Source organism: Myotis myotis, unplaced genomic scaffold, assembly GCF_014108235.1.
Source record: "Myotis myotis isolate mMyoMyo1 unplaced genomic scaffold, mMyoMyo1.p scaffold_m19_p_9, whole genome shotgun sequence".
Lineage (NCBI taxonomy): Eukaryota > Metazoa > Chordata > Mammalia > Chiroptera > Vespertilionidae > Myotis > Myotis myotis.
The window spans coordinates 58521918-58536807 of NW_023416401.1; the positions used below are offsets into that span (position 1 = coordinate 58521918).

The 14890-nt window shown below is 45.2% G+C and overlaps 1 protein-coding gene across 7 annotated transcripts in view; it reads left to right on the forward strand.

The window, feature by feature from the left end:
- Window positions 1–14350, forward strand: part of LOC118662961 (ubiquinol-cytochrome-c reductase complex assembly factor 1) — a 114499-nt gene extending 100149 nt beyond the window's left edge. For 5 of the 7 annotated variants that reach the window (XM_036322113.1, XM_036322115.1, XM_036322114.1 and 2 more), the window contains 3 exons: window positions 2830–2907; window positions 9856–9969; window positions 12880–14350. In XM_036322113.1, coding sequence (XP_036178006.1) covers window positions 2830–2907; window positions 9856–9969; window positions 12880–13014 — 327 coding nt within the window. In that variant the 3' untranslated portion in view covers window positions 13015–14350. The remainder of the gene's footprint in view (window positions 1–2829; window positions 2908–9855; window positions 9970–12879) is intronic. The other 2 variants (XM_036322116.1, XM_036322112.1) reach the window with 1 other exon arrangement.
- Window positions 14351–14890: the final 540 nt, after the last annotated feature.

Genomic DNA, 14890 nt, shown 5'->3' on the forward strand with positions numbered 1-14890 from the left:
GATAGGGTTGCTGAGATTAATCAGAGTTCCTTATGACCTCTGAATAGCTCACAGACTAGTGGGAGAGACAGGTACTTAAGCAATTCTAAACCATGTTATGTACCCAGAGGGAGAAGTGTGAACAGAGAGCTTTGGGAACACAAAGATGGATGTTTTATTTGGCCTCGGTTGAAGGTGGGGTGGGAAAGGTCATGGATTGTACTATCTGCTTGCATCCAATTTCACATTTTCCAGTCTTGAGCTTCACAGTTCTCTCTTCCTTTTTGAACATTATTCATAACTATAAAGTATTGGAACTGATTTTAGTTTTATACAAACAAACCGAAGGTATTACTCATAATTCCTTGAAGTTGCAGAGCACTTCACAACTTACTAAGGCTTTCAGCGTACGTTGTTGCATTAGTGAATGAATACATGCTAATTCATTTGCTCTTCACACCAGCATTTGCATGTAGGACATTTAGAAGACAAGGAAATACTCAGAGGTTACTTGACTTACCCAAGATCACATCCTATGTAACATAGCAGAATTAAGACTTGAACTCAGGTTTTATGACTAAATCCTTCACTACTCTTTTCTGCCCTCTTCAGAGACCAGTTATAAACCACAGGATTAAATCACTCAGTATTGAATTTATGAACCAAAGTAAAATTATCCTCCTGAAGGCAGTAACCTGATGGAATGTAAGGCACATAGATTTTGGAATCAGATTGACCTGGATGCTAATCTCAGCTTTGTCACTAATTTGCTGTGGGACCTAGGGCAAGTCACTTCACCTGTCTGAGTCTCAGTTTTCTGTGTCTATACAAACATGACTATACCACATCTACCTCTCTGAGTTCCCATGACGATTAGAGGGGATGATGTCCATAAAGCACCTGGTCCTTAACCAGTATTCAGTAAATGGAAAAGAGGATAGTGAGCTTGGTCATTGTCAGGGTTGTTAAGCACAAATCTTACTCTCCATATAAAGCTCCAAATAACCTGTCAGCTTAAATAATTAACAAGTTCTTACTACATATTGCACATTACACTCGACTTCCTGCTAGGATTCCAGAGAGGAATGAAAGCTGGATCCTGCCCTCGAGCATATTTCTGGAGGTTTGGAGGTCAAAGTTTTGCCCTATTGAAGATATTCAGTGAACTGCGCTCTAGGCTCTGAAGGCCCTCCTGGCCATTCTCTGAAAGGAATCCTACCAGGGTCTCAGTGGTCTCACTGGAATTGCATTTCTAGAATAACAATCTTACTACTTCAGCCCATCTTATTTTCTTCTCCTGTCCATAGCCTCAGAGTCCCTTCTTTCTCCTCAGCATCTCATAGTCCTGCCTCTCCTTCCTGTTCCCACATCTGTCACTTCCTTCTTTTGTCCTTTTACCACAACAGGCTCTTTCGAGTGGTCCTTAAGACATTTCCTAATCTAGACCCATCAGATCTTACCAGTGTTCCTGCTCATTTACCCCTCTTGGGACTCCCTAAATTTTTTACATGCCTTTCCACCTTTGCACACCTTATTCCCTCTGTCCAGAATGTCATCTCTTCTCCCCCTTACTCTCTTCTGCCACATTCCTCCTCTGAGGTCCACTGGAGTATGGAGAGAACTCTTTCCCAATCTCCCATGCAGAGATCATTTGTACCAAAATTCATTTATGGCCCTAACCAGTTTGGCTCAGTGGATAGAGCGTCGGCCTGCGGACTCAAGGGTCCCAGGTTCGAGTCTGGTCAAGGGCATGTACCCTGGTTGCGGGCCCATCCCCAGTAGGGAGTGTGCAGGAGGCAGCTGATCGATGTTTCTCTCTCATCGATGTTTCTAACTCTCTATCCCTCTCCCTTCCTCTCTGTAAAAAAAAACAAACAAAAAAAACACACAAATTCATTTATGGCTCACCACGTTTGGAATAGAATTTGAGACAACACGTTGCAAGTAATTATTGTTGATCCTTGAACAACATGATAGTGAACCCCTGGACAGTTGAAAATCCATGTATAACTTTTGACTCCCCCAAAACTACCCTCAGTATCCATGGGGGATTGGTTCCAGTACCCTCTGTGGATACCAAAATCCGTGGTCCTCTATGTAAAGTGGTATAGATCTCCCGGCCATGGTGGCTCAGTGGTTGAGCATCTGCCTATGAACCAGGAGGTCACAATTCGATTCCTGGTCAGGGCACATGCCCAGGTTACGGGCTCAATCTCCACTGTGGGGCATGCAGGAGGTAGCCAATCAGTGATTCTCTCTCATCATTGATATTTCTATCTCTCACCCTCTCCCTTCCTCTCCCAAATCAATTAAAAATATATTTAAAAAATAGATAGATAGATAGATAGATAGATAGATAGATAGATAGATAGATAGATAGATAAAGTAGCATAGATCAATATATACAGTTGGCCCTCCTAATCCATGGACTCCCAACTGTGGATGGAAAACAGTACAGGCACTTATTGGGGAAAAAATCCGTGTATAAGTGGACCCACACAGTTCATACCCATGTTGTTCAAGGGTCAACTGTAGTTTTTACATGTCTGTTTTCTAATACTAGACTATGCTCCTCCAGTGAGGAAACTGTTTCTTCTACTTTGTGTTCAGTTGGGGCTCAGTTCATTAAACCAAGTTATTGCTTTGTGTAATTTGGCATTGAAACCTTAAAGCTGTCAAGCTGGGGAGAATCCTTGACAAATCAGGGAAATGGGGTGAACTGGCATTTTGGCCAGTTAGGGGCTCTCTCTCTTTGTCTTAGGAGTGTCTGACAGCTAAAAGCCAAAGATCCTACTTTTTAGTTTGTTCCTTTCTTTCATACTTTTGTTCTTGCAATTTTGTTTCTTGTAGGTTAATCCCTATATCCTGAAGAAGAACATGATGGTTATGACAAATAATTTCTATGCAGCAATCTTGGGATATGATGAGGTAAGATCATTGCAAAGCCTTAGGCAGAACAGTGGCCTTCCCCAACAAAGGCCTGTGATGAGAGCCTCCGAGCAAAGCTTCAGGGGTTGTCTCTGCCTGCCATCATGGCTTAGTATTTATTTGCTCATCTTCACTGGCAACTATGTGCCCTAGTTTGCCTGTGCTTGGGGAAGAGAATACCATATAATATGGGCAGTTCATTCAACTAGTCAGCATTTATTGAGTCCCTGTAGGGAACTGGATGGAGGGACAAAGGCAAATCAGTCACTTTCTCAGCCCCAGGTGCCTCCAGAGAGAGGAAGACATACACATATAAACAGTACCATCTGCCAGACAAATAGCACACTTTTTTGTCTTTAATTATAAAAGCAATACATACTCATTTTAAAAATTAATGAAACTGTACATAAGTGTTTGAAGTAGAAAATGAAAGGCCCCTGTCCTGTCCTGCCCACTTCCGTGCCCCAGAGGAAACTTTGTTAATAGTCTGTTGGGTGTTCTTCCAGACCTTATCTGGGCACACACAGCACCATATATTTATTTTTTTTATGGAAGTGCATGCTATACACATGCTCTGCAACTTGCTTTTCTCATTGAACACTGTATCTTGGGGATTCTTCCACATCAGAGCATCTAGATGTAGCTCTTTTGTTTGTTTGTTTTAATCTTCACCCGAGGATATCTCATTTCTTATTATAAAATGTACATAGCATAAAAATTTAATCATTTTTAAAATGTACATTTTAGTCATATTAAGTACATTTACATTTTTTAGTAACAATCACCACCATCCAGCTCCAGACCTTTTTCCATCTACCCAAACTGAAACTCTGTGCTCATGAAACACTATTCTCCCATTCCCCCCCCCTCCCCTCCACCCCCCCTCCCCAGTCCCTGGTAACCACTATTCTGCTTTCTGTCTCTATAATGCTGACTATTCTAAATGCCTTATATAAGTGGAATCATACAGTTTTTGTCCTTGGTGTCTGGCTTATTTCACTTAGCATAATGTCTTCAAGGTTCATCCATGTTGTAGCATCTGTCTCATCTTTCCCCCCCTGTTATTATGGAAATTTCAAACATAAGAAAGTTAAAAGAATGGTGTAATGAATACCTGTGTGCACATCACCAGGATTCATCATATCTCATCTATTTTAATAAACCATGTGCTTTTATTATTTTATGCTCATTTTGTGGTTACCTCCAGATTTAGTGTAAGCATCACCCCTCCTGGGAAATGGTCCCAGCACTTCCCCAGGTTCAGCCATTCTGCCCTCCCTGGACTCCACAGCCTGTACTGCATTAACATTAACTGTCATCCTGGGTGGGGGTTTCTTCTGGGTAGTGGCAGTATCTGCTGTGTCTGTGTTCCTATTGGCTAGCATGGTGCTTGGCACAGGGTAGGTGAGTAAGGAAGGGAGGAAATACATAAAAGGATGAAAGTAAGAAACTAGAGTTCAGGGTGGAGGAAATGTTATCAGCCTAAAGATAATAATTAAAGCCAGGAGAGAAGCTTACAAAAAATTAAGTAAATGACTTGTATAAGGTCATAGGACTAGTTAAGATGGAGGTTTTCTGATTCTCAGTCCACCAGATAGCCAATTATAAGAGCAATTTAGGTTGCATACCCCACACACCATTAATTTAACATGAACTTTCTGGGAATGAGATGGGAGTTGAGAAACATTCTTGAATCTATACATTAGTTGTTAAATCAGATACATCTGATTTCAGAGATCTTACAGTGTATAAAAAAATGAAGCTTAGAATTGCAAAAATATAGCCCTAGCCAGTTTGATGTAGGGGATAGAGCATTGGCCTACAAACTGTAGGGTCACAGGTTCAATTCCAGTCAAGGGCATGTACCTCGGTTGCAGGCTCAATTCCTGGCCCCGGTCAGGGCGCTTATGGGAGGCAGTCAATCAATGTGTCTCTACATCGATCTTGTTCTCTTTCTGTCTCTCCCCCTCCTTTCCACTCTCTCTAAAAATCAATGGGAAAATGTCCTTGGGTGAGGAGGATTAACCAAAAAAGAATTGAAGAAATCGAATTCTTTCTATTGGCGTTTGAAGTCTTTATAGCAGTTGGCTCCGTTGATTTCTTTCACCAATATTAACAAATATATTCTGAATTGCATCTCTTCTCTGTCCCCTATCCTAGGCCATCCTAGAAGAGTCATCTTACAAACATGCCTGGTCACAAGAGTTACCTGGGGTGCTTTTTGAATTTGATTCTTGAGCACCTCTTTGAAGATTCCAGTTCAATTGAAGTGGGGCCTGGTATTTCAACAAGTACCCCAGGTGACTTTTAAAAGTGGGAACGTTTGGGAAATATACTAATTACCTGGGACACTTTTTAGAAATACCAATATTTAGGCCCTATCCCCCTTAAGTTCTGATTTAACTGATGTAGGTTGGCATTTATAGTTACAAAAGTTCCCTAAGTGATTTTGATATGCAATTCTAGAACAGTCTTTCTTAAATTTTAATGTGCATGCGAATCACCTGGAGACCTAGGTAAAATTCAGATTCTGCAAGTCTAGAGTGAGGCCTGAGATTCTGCATTGCTAACAAGCTGCAAGCAGTATGGTACAGCAGTGGCAACCCGGGCATGTGCCACACCAGCTGGGCCCCATGTGGCTATTTTGATTTAAATTAATTAAAATAAAATTAAAACCAGCTGGTGTGCTTCAGTGGTTGAGCATCAGCCTATGAACCAGGAGATCCTGGTTTGATTCCTAATCAGTGCCAGGTTGTGGGCTCCACCCCCAGTAGTGGGGGTGTGCAGGAGGCAGCTGATGAATGATTCTCTCTCATCTTTGATGTTTCTATCTCTCTCTCCCTCTCCCTTCCTCTCTCTGAAATAAAAAAACAAAAACAAAAATGTGCTTTAAAAAATTAATTAATTAAATTAAACTTTAATTTCCTCAGTTGCACTAGTTATATTTCAGGTGCAGTAGTAGAGCATTTCCATCATCACAGAAATCTCAGTGGACAGTGTTGTACTACCTGGGACACTTTTTAGAAATACCAATATTTAGGCCCTATCCCCCTCAAGTTCTGATTTAACTGATGTTTCCCTAGACCAGCACCTTTCCCTAGACCAGTGGTTCTCAACCTGTGGGTTGCCACTCCTTTGGGGGTCAAACGACCCTTTCACAAGGGTCGCCTAAATACATCCTGCATATCAGGTATTTACATTACGATTCATAACAGTAGCAAAATTGCAGTTATGAAGTAGCAACGAAAATAATTTTATGGTTGGGTCACAACATGAGGAACTGTATTTAAAGGGCCAGAAAGTTGAGAACCACTGCCCTAGACTCTTGCTGGGATTGTGCCCCACCCTGGATACTTTCAGAACCTTCTTGTTTGCTCCTACGTTAGGTTCAGGGAACTTCAGGCCTTTTGTAAACCATCCTCATTATGACATATCCTATCTACATTTATCTCTCATTTCCTGCTGATATGTAGCTTTCCCAAGTGAGGCCATTTGCCTCGCTGCCCCACAGACATGCTGTGCCTGATTGAGGCTTTTCTGGACAACCAGGTTTAGAGGGTAATAGCTCAGTCTGTCAGCTTTGCCCCTGTGGGCCTGGTTTAAGGCCTGGCACCTTGTAGGCAACTCCCTCCATAAATGTTTAGTAAACTAAAATTATCCTCTCTTGCTTAGAATGTCCTGTAGTTCTCCAAATATTCTCCATTCCTAAAGGCCCCTTTCTCCACAGCTTTCCCTGACTTCTCTAGATCTCTGTCTCTTACTCTGAACTTCACTATCCACCCATCAATTAACAGGTATTTATTTATGCCTACCATGTGTTCCACTGGGAATATATTGGTGAATAAAACAAACATAGTCTGGTTCTTTCCCACTTAGTTTACTGCCTATCTCCCCATTACCAAAGAGGAGATAGGCAGTAAAATAGAGTGCAGTGATAGAGAACAACAGGGGGAATGTACTTAGTGTGGGGAGGTCTCTGAAGAGTTGTCATAGAAGCTAAGACTCAAGAATGGGAGCCAGCCACAAACAGAGTATACCTCAGGGTCTCACTATACAGATTAGCATTTGCTTATTCTCCAAGATTTAAGCCTATTTTGATGTGCACTAGCTTTGTTCCTTCAACTAGATTGCAAGCTTCCTGTGAGCAAGACCATATTGCTGTGATTCTGTTCCTAGCATCAAGCTAAGCACATCATGGTGTCAAATCAGTCTTCATTGAGTGAGACTCTGCTACTCTAAACCCTTAATTATCACCAGAGCCCTCTAGAGCAGTGGTTCTCAACCTTCCTAATGCCGCGACCCTTTAATACAGTTCCTCATGTTGTGGTGACCCCCAACCATAAAATTATTTTCGTTGCTACTTCATAACTGTAATTTTGCTACTGTTATGAATCCTAATGTAAATATCTGATATGCAGGATATATTTTCATTGTTACAAATTGAACATAATTAAAGCATAGTGATTAATCACAAAAACAATATGTAATTATATATGTGTTTTCCGATGGTCTTAGGCGACCCCTGTGAAAGGGTTGTTCGACCCCCAAAGGGGTCGCGACCCACGGGTTGAGAACCGCTGCTCTAGAGCCAGAGAGTCCCTTTTGGCTTCCTCTCAGTTACTCTCTAGACCTAGGTATCTTTATTTCCTGAAGGATGCTGCTTTTTTTTTTTTTTTTTTTTTGGCATCGTAGGGAAAACAGGTAGGTGCCCTAGTAGATTGTAAGAGAATTGCTATGCAACCTAATATTTGGTTCCAAGGCACCCTTTTTTCCTGCTTCCTTGGTTTGAAATTTATACTCTCTCATACCTGTCTCCAATTTGTTTTCACTGACTTACTAGCAGCATGGTGGAAAGAGGGCTGAAGCTGGGTTCATAGATTTAGTTAACCATTTTTCTTGCACTTCTACTCTGTTCCAGGTATTGCATCCTAACTAGAGCTAGTCAGGCACCATCCCCTGGCCTCACCAGTGCATTCTGGTCCTAGTTCTACATTCAGTTAGCTAGATGACCTCCAAGCCTAGGGTACTTTTCTTTCAAATGAGGACAATAATATCTGTTCTTCTTGGCACCCGTAGTCATTAGGAGCCAGGTGTGAAGGAACTCTGACAGTCTGAAATAGTCAGGCTGTTATCACTGTTAATGTGAGTCCTGAGTCATCCTTTTCCTTCTGACAATCAGGAACTGATTATGGGTTTGCTCCTTCCCAGCCATTCACCCACCACCAAGGTTGCCTGTTTGCAGCAGGCCATGGCTTTTGCTGTCCTGTGCTCTGTGCTCATTCTCCAAGTCCTCATAACACCCGCTCGCACTTCTATTCCTTCCTATGTAGCACATGTGGGTGGCTGCCAGCAGCACTCCAGCATGTGCCCAGGGCGCTTCAGACACAGGCAGTCTGTTGTGTTAGCAAATAGCTAGGAAAACGGTGATGTGCCTGAGCTAGTCTTTGGCTCCTGTCCCATCTCCCGGAAGAAGCTGGTTTTCCTGACTCGGCCATTGTGCCAGGATAGTCTCTTAAGTGGTGGAATTGCAGGGGTGTTTCGCAGGGACATTTGGAACAGGTGGACTATTTTTCCACCAAACTGTCATACTGGGCATGGCTTTTCCTGGCAGCAGACCTGAAGCCAGACCTCATGTACTGCAGTGCCCCAGAGGCCAGCCCACAGCATGTCAAATAAATGGTCCTGGGTCTTTGTGTAATGATTTAACACTTACAGGGTCTTTCATGACCATTATTTCTTAATTCTCGCAACAACTTTGTGGGATAGGTATTATGCTTGTTTAGCCAGTGAGAAGCTGGGGCTCAGGAAGAGCTAGTAGCTTTTCATAGGCCATGCAGACATCAAGTGACAGAGCCCCCATTTGAAGTCAGATGGTCTGATCCCCAGATCCCACTGTTGTTTCAACTATTATCAACAGCTGCCTGCCAAAGCAAGCTCCTAATCTTTGTAAGTGATATATTACACTCAACAAAACATCTTTATGTTATATTTTATTTATAATTCAAGGATGCTGTGAGAAGGGCATGTATTTTCATCTCTGTTTTATAGATGAGAAGGCTGGGACTCAGGTTTAGTGAACTTCCCACCATCTCTGAGCTTGGCAATGGCAGAGCTAGGACTTGATCCAACCTTCTAACTCCCAGTCAGCACTTTGTCTGGTTCCATACACTACCTTGGCACCTGGACAGAAAACTTCTCAGGGCCTTTCCCTTCAGTTGCCCTTATCACAGGAAGTAAGACCCTCCCCTGTCCTCCCTTAGAGGTCCAAGCTATACTAATAAAATGGCCCTAGTTCATGGCCCAGCTGCTGATTAGCCTCTGTGATATTTGGACTTCCCAACTGTGCCGGGAGAGACAATGTTAGGCACACATACACACAGGCTCTGAGCATTCCCTCTGTGAACCATGGTAATATTGCTGAACAGCCTGTTCCTCTACTTAGAGAGGCTGGGCCAGCGATGGCCAGGCTAGAGCTGGGTAACATTGAGGCCAAGATGCCTAGTTTCCATCCCCAAATTACCAGCTGCCTTGTAGATATATGTCCTTGGACCAGGAGAGAAGGTGCAGTCCATACCCATCTCTGTTCCTGGGAAAAAAATATATTCTTCCATTATTTCAAGCCCATACATTGTGGACAGAAGTGGGACCACTGCTGAGTAGAGGGAGCTGTGGCCTGGGAGGGTCAACCAGACACAAGCCCCATCTCTGCCAGTCACTCAGCCCCTCTGGTCTCCATGTTTCTCCTCTGTGTAAAATGAAGAATTTGGACCAGATACTCTCTGAAAACCTCTTCCAGCTCTACCATGTAGCTTCCCTGTTTCTCATAGTGTCTGTAATGTCCTTCTGAGCCAATTCTATGGCTATTAGTGTATTCTCAATATCCCCAGCTTTTGTATCATGGCTCTTCCATACTCCTCAGAAGACCAACTGTGGTACTCTGTGTTCCAGGGGATCCTTTCAGATGATCATGGGCTGGCTGCTGCCCTATGGAGAACCTTCTTCAACCAGAAATGTGAAGACCCCCGACAGCTTGAACTATTGGTGGAATATGTGAGGAAACAGGTGAGTAACCCTTCCCCTCCCCTCCAGAGTCTCATGGAAAGCAGGTCCTTCCCGAGGTCTGTCAGTGCTGGGCTGCCAGAGGATCATGAGAGGCTGAGTTCCCAGACGCTACTCTGAGGGAACACTGATCAAATCATGTCAGCAGTGGGCACCGAAGAAGAGCACTTTCTGTGTATCCACCATAAGCTAGGCCACAGGTCATGGAATGGGAATAGGAGAACAGGCACCTGCTTTCAGGAACTTTTATTCATTCATGGCACATTTGATTGCCTTCTGCATGCCAAGTGGTGTGCTATATCCTGGGACACATAGTCCTATAAGGTATGGGCATGGGGTACAATGCAACCACCCACTGTAGCACCATTTCTATACCTACTTTGAGCCCCAGGATTTATAACAGGACTGAGCTCCAGGCAGCATTCCACAGACATCCCTCAAGCTTCTTCCCACAATGCATAGTCAAGTAGGGTCCCCCCACCCCCTCATTCCTCACTTCTCTAGCTCTCCAGGGCTTCCTGAAACCCAAGGATCTAGGAGAAATCTCCAGAGTGAGGACTACTTAATTGATTTTTCTCAGGCCCATGGAGAATTCACTTCTTGATCTCTATGCCCCCCGTCTCGTATTGATGGGAAACCCTTACTTTATGGATGAGTGAGCTGAGTGGCAGGGAAGAGGAACATAGATGCTTTTCTAGGGTCTCCCAGTGAGTCAGCCTGCACAGCTGGCCTAGAACCCTAAGCTGGGTGATTCATGTAGTCACTAGAGGCCTCAGCTGCTCCAGACAACTCATCAGCTCAGGCTGTCCCATGAGTCACATCTTTGCTTCATGGGCCTGGCCCCTGGAGCTGAAAGGGCCTCACCCCACAGTTATTCTCTTATTCACCTGTGTCTGTGGCCTTCAAGCCTCCAACAGCCAGAAAATGGAAGGCCAGACCCCAGCTCTTGAGAAGAAGACAGCAACAGGACCATCTTGTTGATTGCTGGGAAAGCCACATACTGGGGCTTTTCAGACCCAAAGGGTAGAGAACCCCGAAGCTAGGACTTCTGTTTGACAGTTCTTCAAATCTGCCAGCACCAGAGAGAAGGCATTATGGCCAGAGGGCCCCACCCACAGAGAATTCTGAGACTCTTACTGTTCACTAGGCTCACCCTCAGCCAGCAGTAGCAATTGGCAAAGCAAATGCTATGTTTTCTGAGAGACCAGCCCAACTTTTCCATCTGCTGTGGTGGGCCTGTGCCAGGGGGCATGACAAAGAGGTAGCTGAGGGTCCTAAAGGAAGGGATTGCCCCACGGATGCCCTATAAGAAGTCCCATATTGCCCCAAGGAGAGGCCGGCAATTGGAAAACAGTGATGAGGCTGTTAGGGAAGCCTGGAGCTTTGACAGGGACCCAGTTCTGTGAGCAACTGTTTTGAGCACCTTCTGTGCCAGGCACTCTATTCAGAAAGCAGAGATTACTGAATCCTAGCCCTGCCCTTAAGGAGCCAGCTCCTGGTTTGGTGAGGAAGCCAGTCAGGCACAAGGCTAACCCTGGAATAAGTCCTTCTGTGATGTGATACAGTAGGAACAGAGTGCTGTGGAAGGCAAAGAAAGGAGAGACAAAGTCTGACCCAGGGGAACAAGGGAGACCAGGAAGCTGGGGCCTGGGCAGATTCTAGTACCACACCAGGATGCTAGTTGGTGTGGTAGGTGGTCCCAAGCCCCAGTCGGGTTATGTTGAGATTTTCATCCCAGGAGGTGGGCAGAGTGGGGGCGCTAAGTACCGAAATGGAGTATTTGGAAAGAGGAGTGGATTTTAGGGAAGATAATGGGTCAGTTGATCTTCTTGCCCCAGAGGATAGCAGGATGTGTGGAATCTAGACCTGAGGTAATGGGAGAGACTGGGGTTCTGTTCAAAGGCCAGCAGCCTGAAGGTGAAACAGCAGAAGTGAAGGAATTATTGGAAGGGGCAGGTGATCTGAGGCATAAGATGAGGCCTCTGGACTCCTGCCCCTCCCATTATCCCCCAAATGTCTTCTTACTCCAAAATGGAGTCTCATCTTTCTAAATCTAGTGCTGACTCCTGTTCTGATCCTGCTCTCACCCTAGATCTTGCCCGGCCATTTGAAAGCATTTCTTTTTCTTCTGCTCTCCTTATTAGCAGCCACTGGGGAATGTTTCCAGAGATTGCCCTTATCTCCTGAGATTTAGTCACTCACTAGATGACCTGCTTCCTGCAGAACTGCCTGACCATATCTCCCCTGCAGCTGTTCCAATTCTGCATCTCAGGTGTCCCCTCTCCACAGAGCTGGTCAGGGGGATAACTCCCCAGCCATCCTAGAGGGATGAAGCTGGGGCCCACTGACCAGAGTCAGGGCCCACTAGAGGACAGCAGAGACAAAAAGTCCCAGGGACTAGTAATGTTCTATCATATAATCTTGTCATGAGTCCTGTGAGGTATATGTTACTATCCCCTTTCTCAGACCTTTCTCAGACAAGGGAACTTAAGTCTCAGAAAAGGGAATTGACTCACCTGGGTACCATTCATTGTTACTCTGAATGGACACACACACACACACACACACACATGCACACACCCCTACTTCAAGGACATACCTCCCCCTGATACATCCTCCCTAGAAAGTTCTTTCAGTCCAGAAAGTCAGGGTTTGTGTGTCTGTGTGTCTGTTTGGAGGCATGAGGGAATTCTCTAAAGCCTTCCCAGTGAGTTTCCCCAGTGACTTGTTTCTCCAAACCTCCTAAGTGAAATAATTTGGGAGATCAGAGGCTGCCCGTGGCCTGAGAGCTGGGATGGTCAGAAGTTCCCTCATGCCCCTCCTTTTCTCTCCTTTGGAAGGCTGGTTCCTTACGCCATCTCACATCTGTTCTGCCCTGTCCCTTTCCTCTATGTGCTGCTCTCCCCGTTTCAGATTCAGTACCTGGACTCCATGAATGGTGAGGATCTGCTTCTAACCGGGGAGGTGAGCTGGCGCCCTCTAGTGGAGAAGAATCCTCAGAGCGTCCTGAAGCCCCATTCCCCAGTTTATAATGACGAGGGTCTTTGATGGGCTGGTCCCTCTGAGCAGCTGGCCCGCTGGTGTTGAAGAACCACCAGAGAAGAAGTGCCCAGGACCCTGCAGAAAGTGGCCTGAACTGACCTATGAACAGCATCTGTCAACTACCTGGCCCCATTTGTGTTGATTTTCCTCTTAGTGTACCCAGGAATTTGATCTGGTCGGGGTTAGTAATGGGAGAAGCTCTTTTGGGGTGTTTTCTCCCTCATGAGAAGCCCTGAGCAAGAGCTCCCCAGCAAACATTCTCTAAGTCCCCTCTAGCAACCTTGTGATGGACAGCTTTTCCCAAAGGCCGCAGAAGGGATGGGGGTACATTAGAAAGAGGACACCCCACCCAGGGCCCACTGTGGCCCAGGAGCAGTTTGTAATGCTGCTGAGTCAAGATGGGTAGCCATGCTCTGTCCGCCGGCTGTGAGCTGTGGGGTTGCGTTGGCCATTAAAAGAGTCAGATTGAACTCTCCCATGATTCTTCTCTAATCCAGGGTCTTTCAGAAACTCACCTGAGGCGGCAGGTGCTATAAGCCGAGGGTACCCCCCGCTCAGAGACACAGGCAGGGAGAGGCTCAGGAGGGTCCCTGCTGCTGCCTTTGCCTCCAATTCACGGAGATGTCACTGTTCTGGCTCGTCCATGGCTTGCCAGGCCCTGTCCTCTGGGCCCCAAAGGCCTCTGATGACCAAGTGCTTGTCATATCCCAAGTCATATGGAAAGAGGCCTCAAGAACAGTGAACCAGGTGAGGACATGCTGTCTTTCCTCTCTCGGTTCCCCCTTGTATGAGATGTTGAGGAGGAGAAGAAAACATTCTTCCTGGCTTTGCTGTACCATCACAGGGCCCAGCCTTGTGCCCAGCTTCCTATGCCCTTCCCAGCTTCTGAGCCTGTGCTATCGAGCCAGCTGGGCCTGGGCACTTGAGGACCAGTCCCCTCCTCCCTCTGAGTGTGGGTCATCTCTTGGGGGATTTTCTTTAAATTGAAGAAAGGGGGCGTGGGACCATATTGCCCCTCCCCCCATCAAACTTCCTTCATTTAACTTGCTATAAAATGAGTCACATAAAGAAACTCTATATGGATGAGGTATATCCCACTTCTGTGAAAACATTACAAATCAAGCCGCCTTCTCTGAGTTTATTTAAGATGAGTTTGTTGTGAACGGAGCTCCAGAGTGAAGCCTCCTCTGTGTGTGTGAGATAATAACACCTTGTAACTCATTACAGCTGGGCACTATTTACATAAACCAGAGCTGAGCCAGGCAGGAATTTGCTGATTAATTTATTTTTAATGGAGTGAAGTATACCATGCACCAAAATAAACTTTACTGTGTGTACCTAACTGCTCCTGGAATGGATGGAAAAATTAATGGAACAGATTTTGGCTCCCAACTCTACACATTAATTCATATATAAAAGTTATTTGAGCCTTAACCCATTTGCTGCCCACAGCAGCTCCGCAGCCACAGATCCCAGTTCAGCTACTGGGTTTGCTTTAGAATCAAGGAATCTCTGATTTGGAAGGAACTTTAAAGGTCCTTTAGTCCAGCCCTGGTGCAGAACCTGACTCCCTTTCTCAACATCTCAGTTGGCCTATGTTCATACAGGCCCTATATGAATACCTCCCGCAGATGGTCCTCGTCTTGGAGTCAGGTCCTGCCTTCAGGAGTAATTGTCAAACACTGCACACAACTTGTACGATACTGCGTCTCAAAAGGTCAAGTCACTTTCTGGCCATCAGCATCTTTCACTGACTACATACTCCTCCCCTTCAAGATAAAATCCAAGTTCCTCGGAGGATATAAGGTTCTTAGTTTGACCTTTGTTTGTTTTTGTGAATCTCTAACCAGTTTCTTCCCTGAACAAACTGAACCGCTTGGGG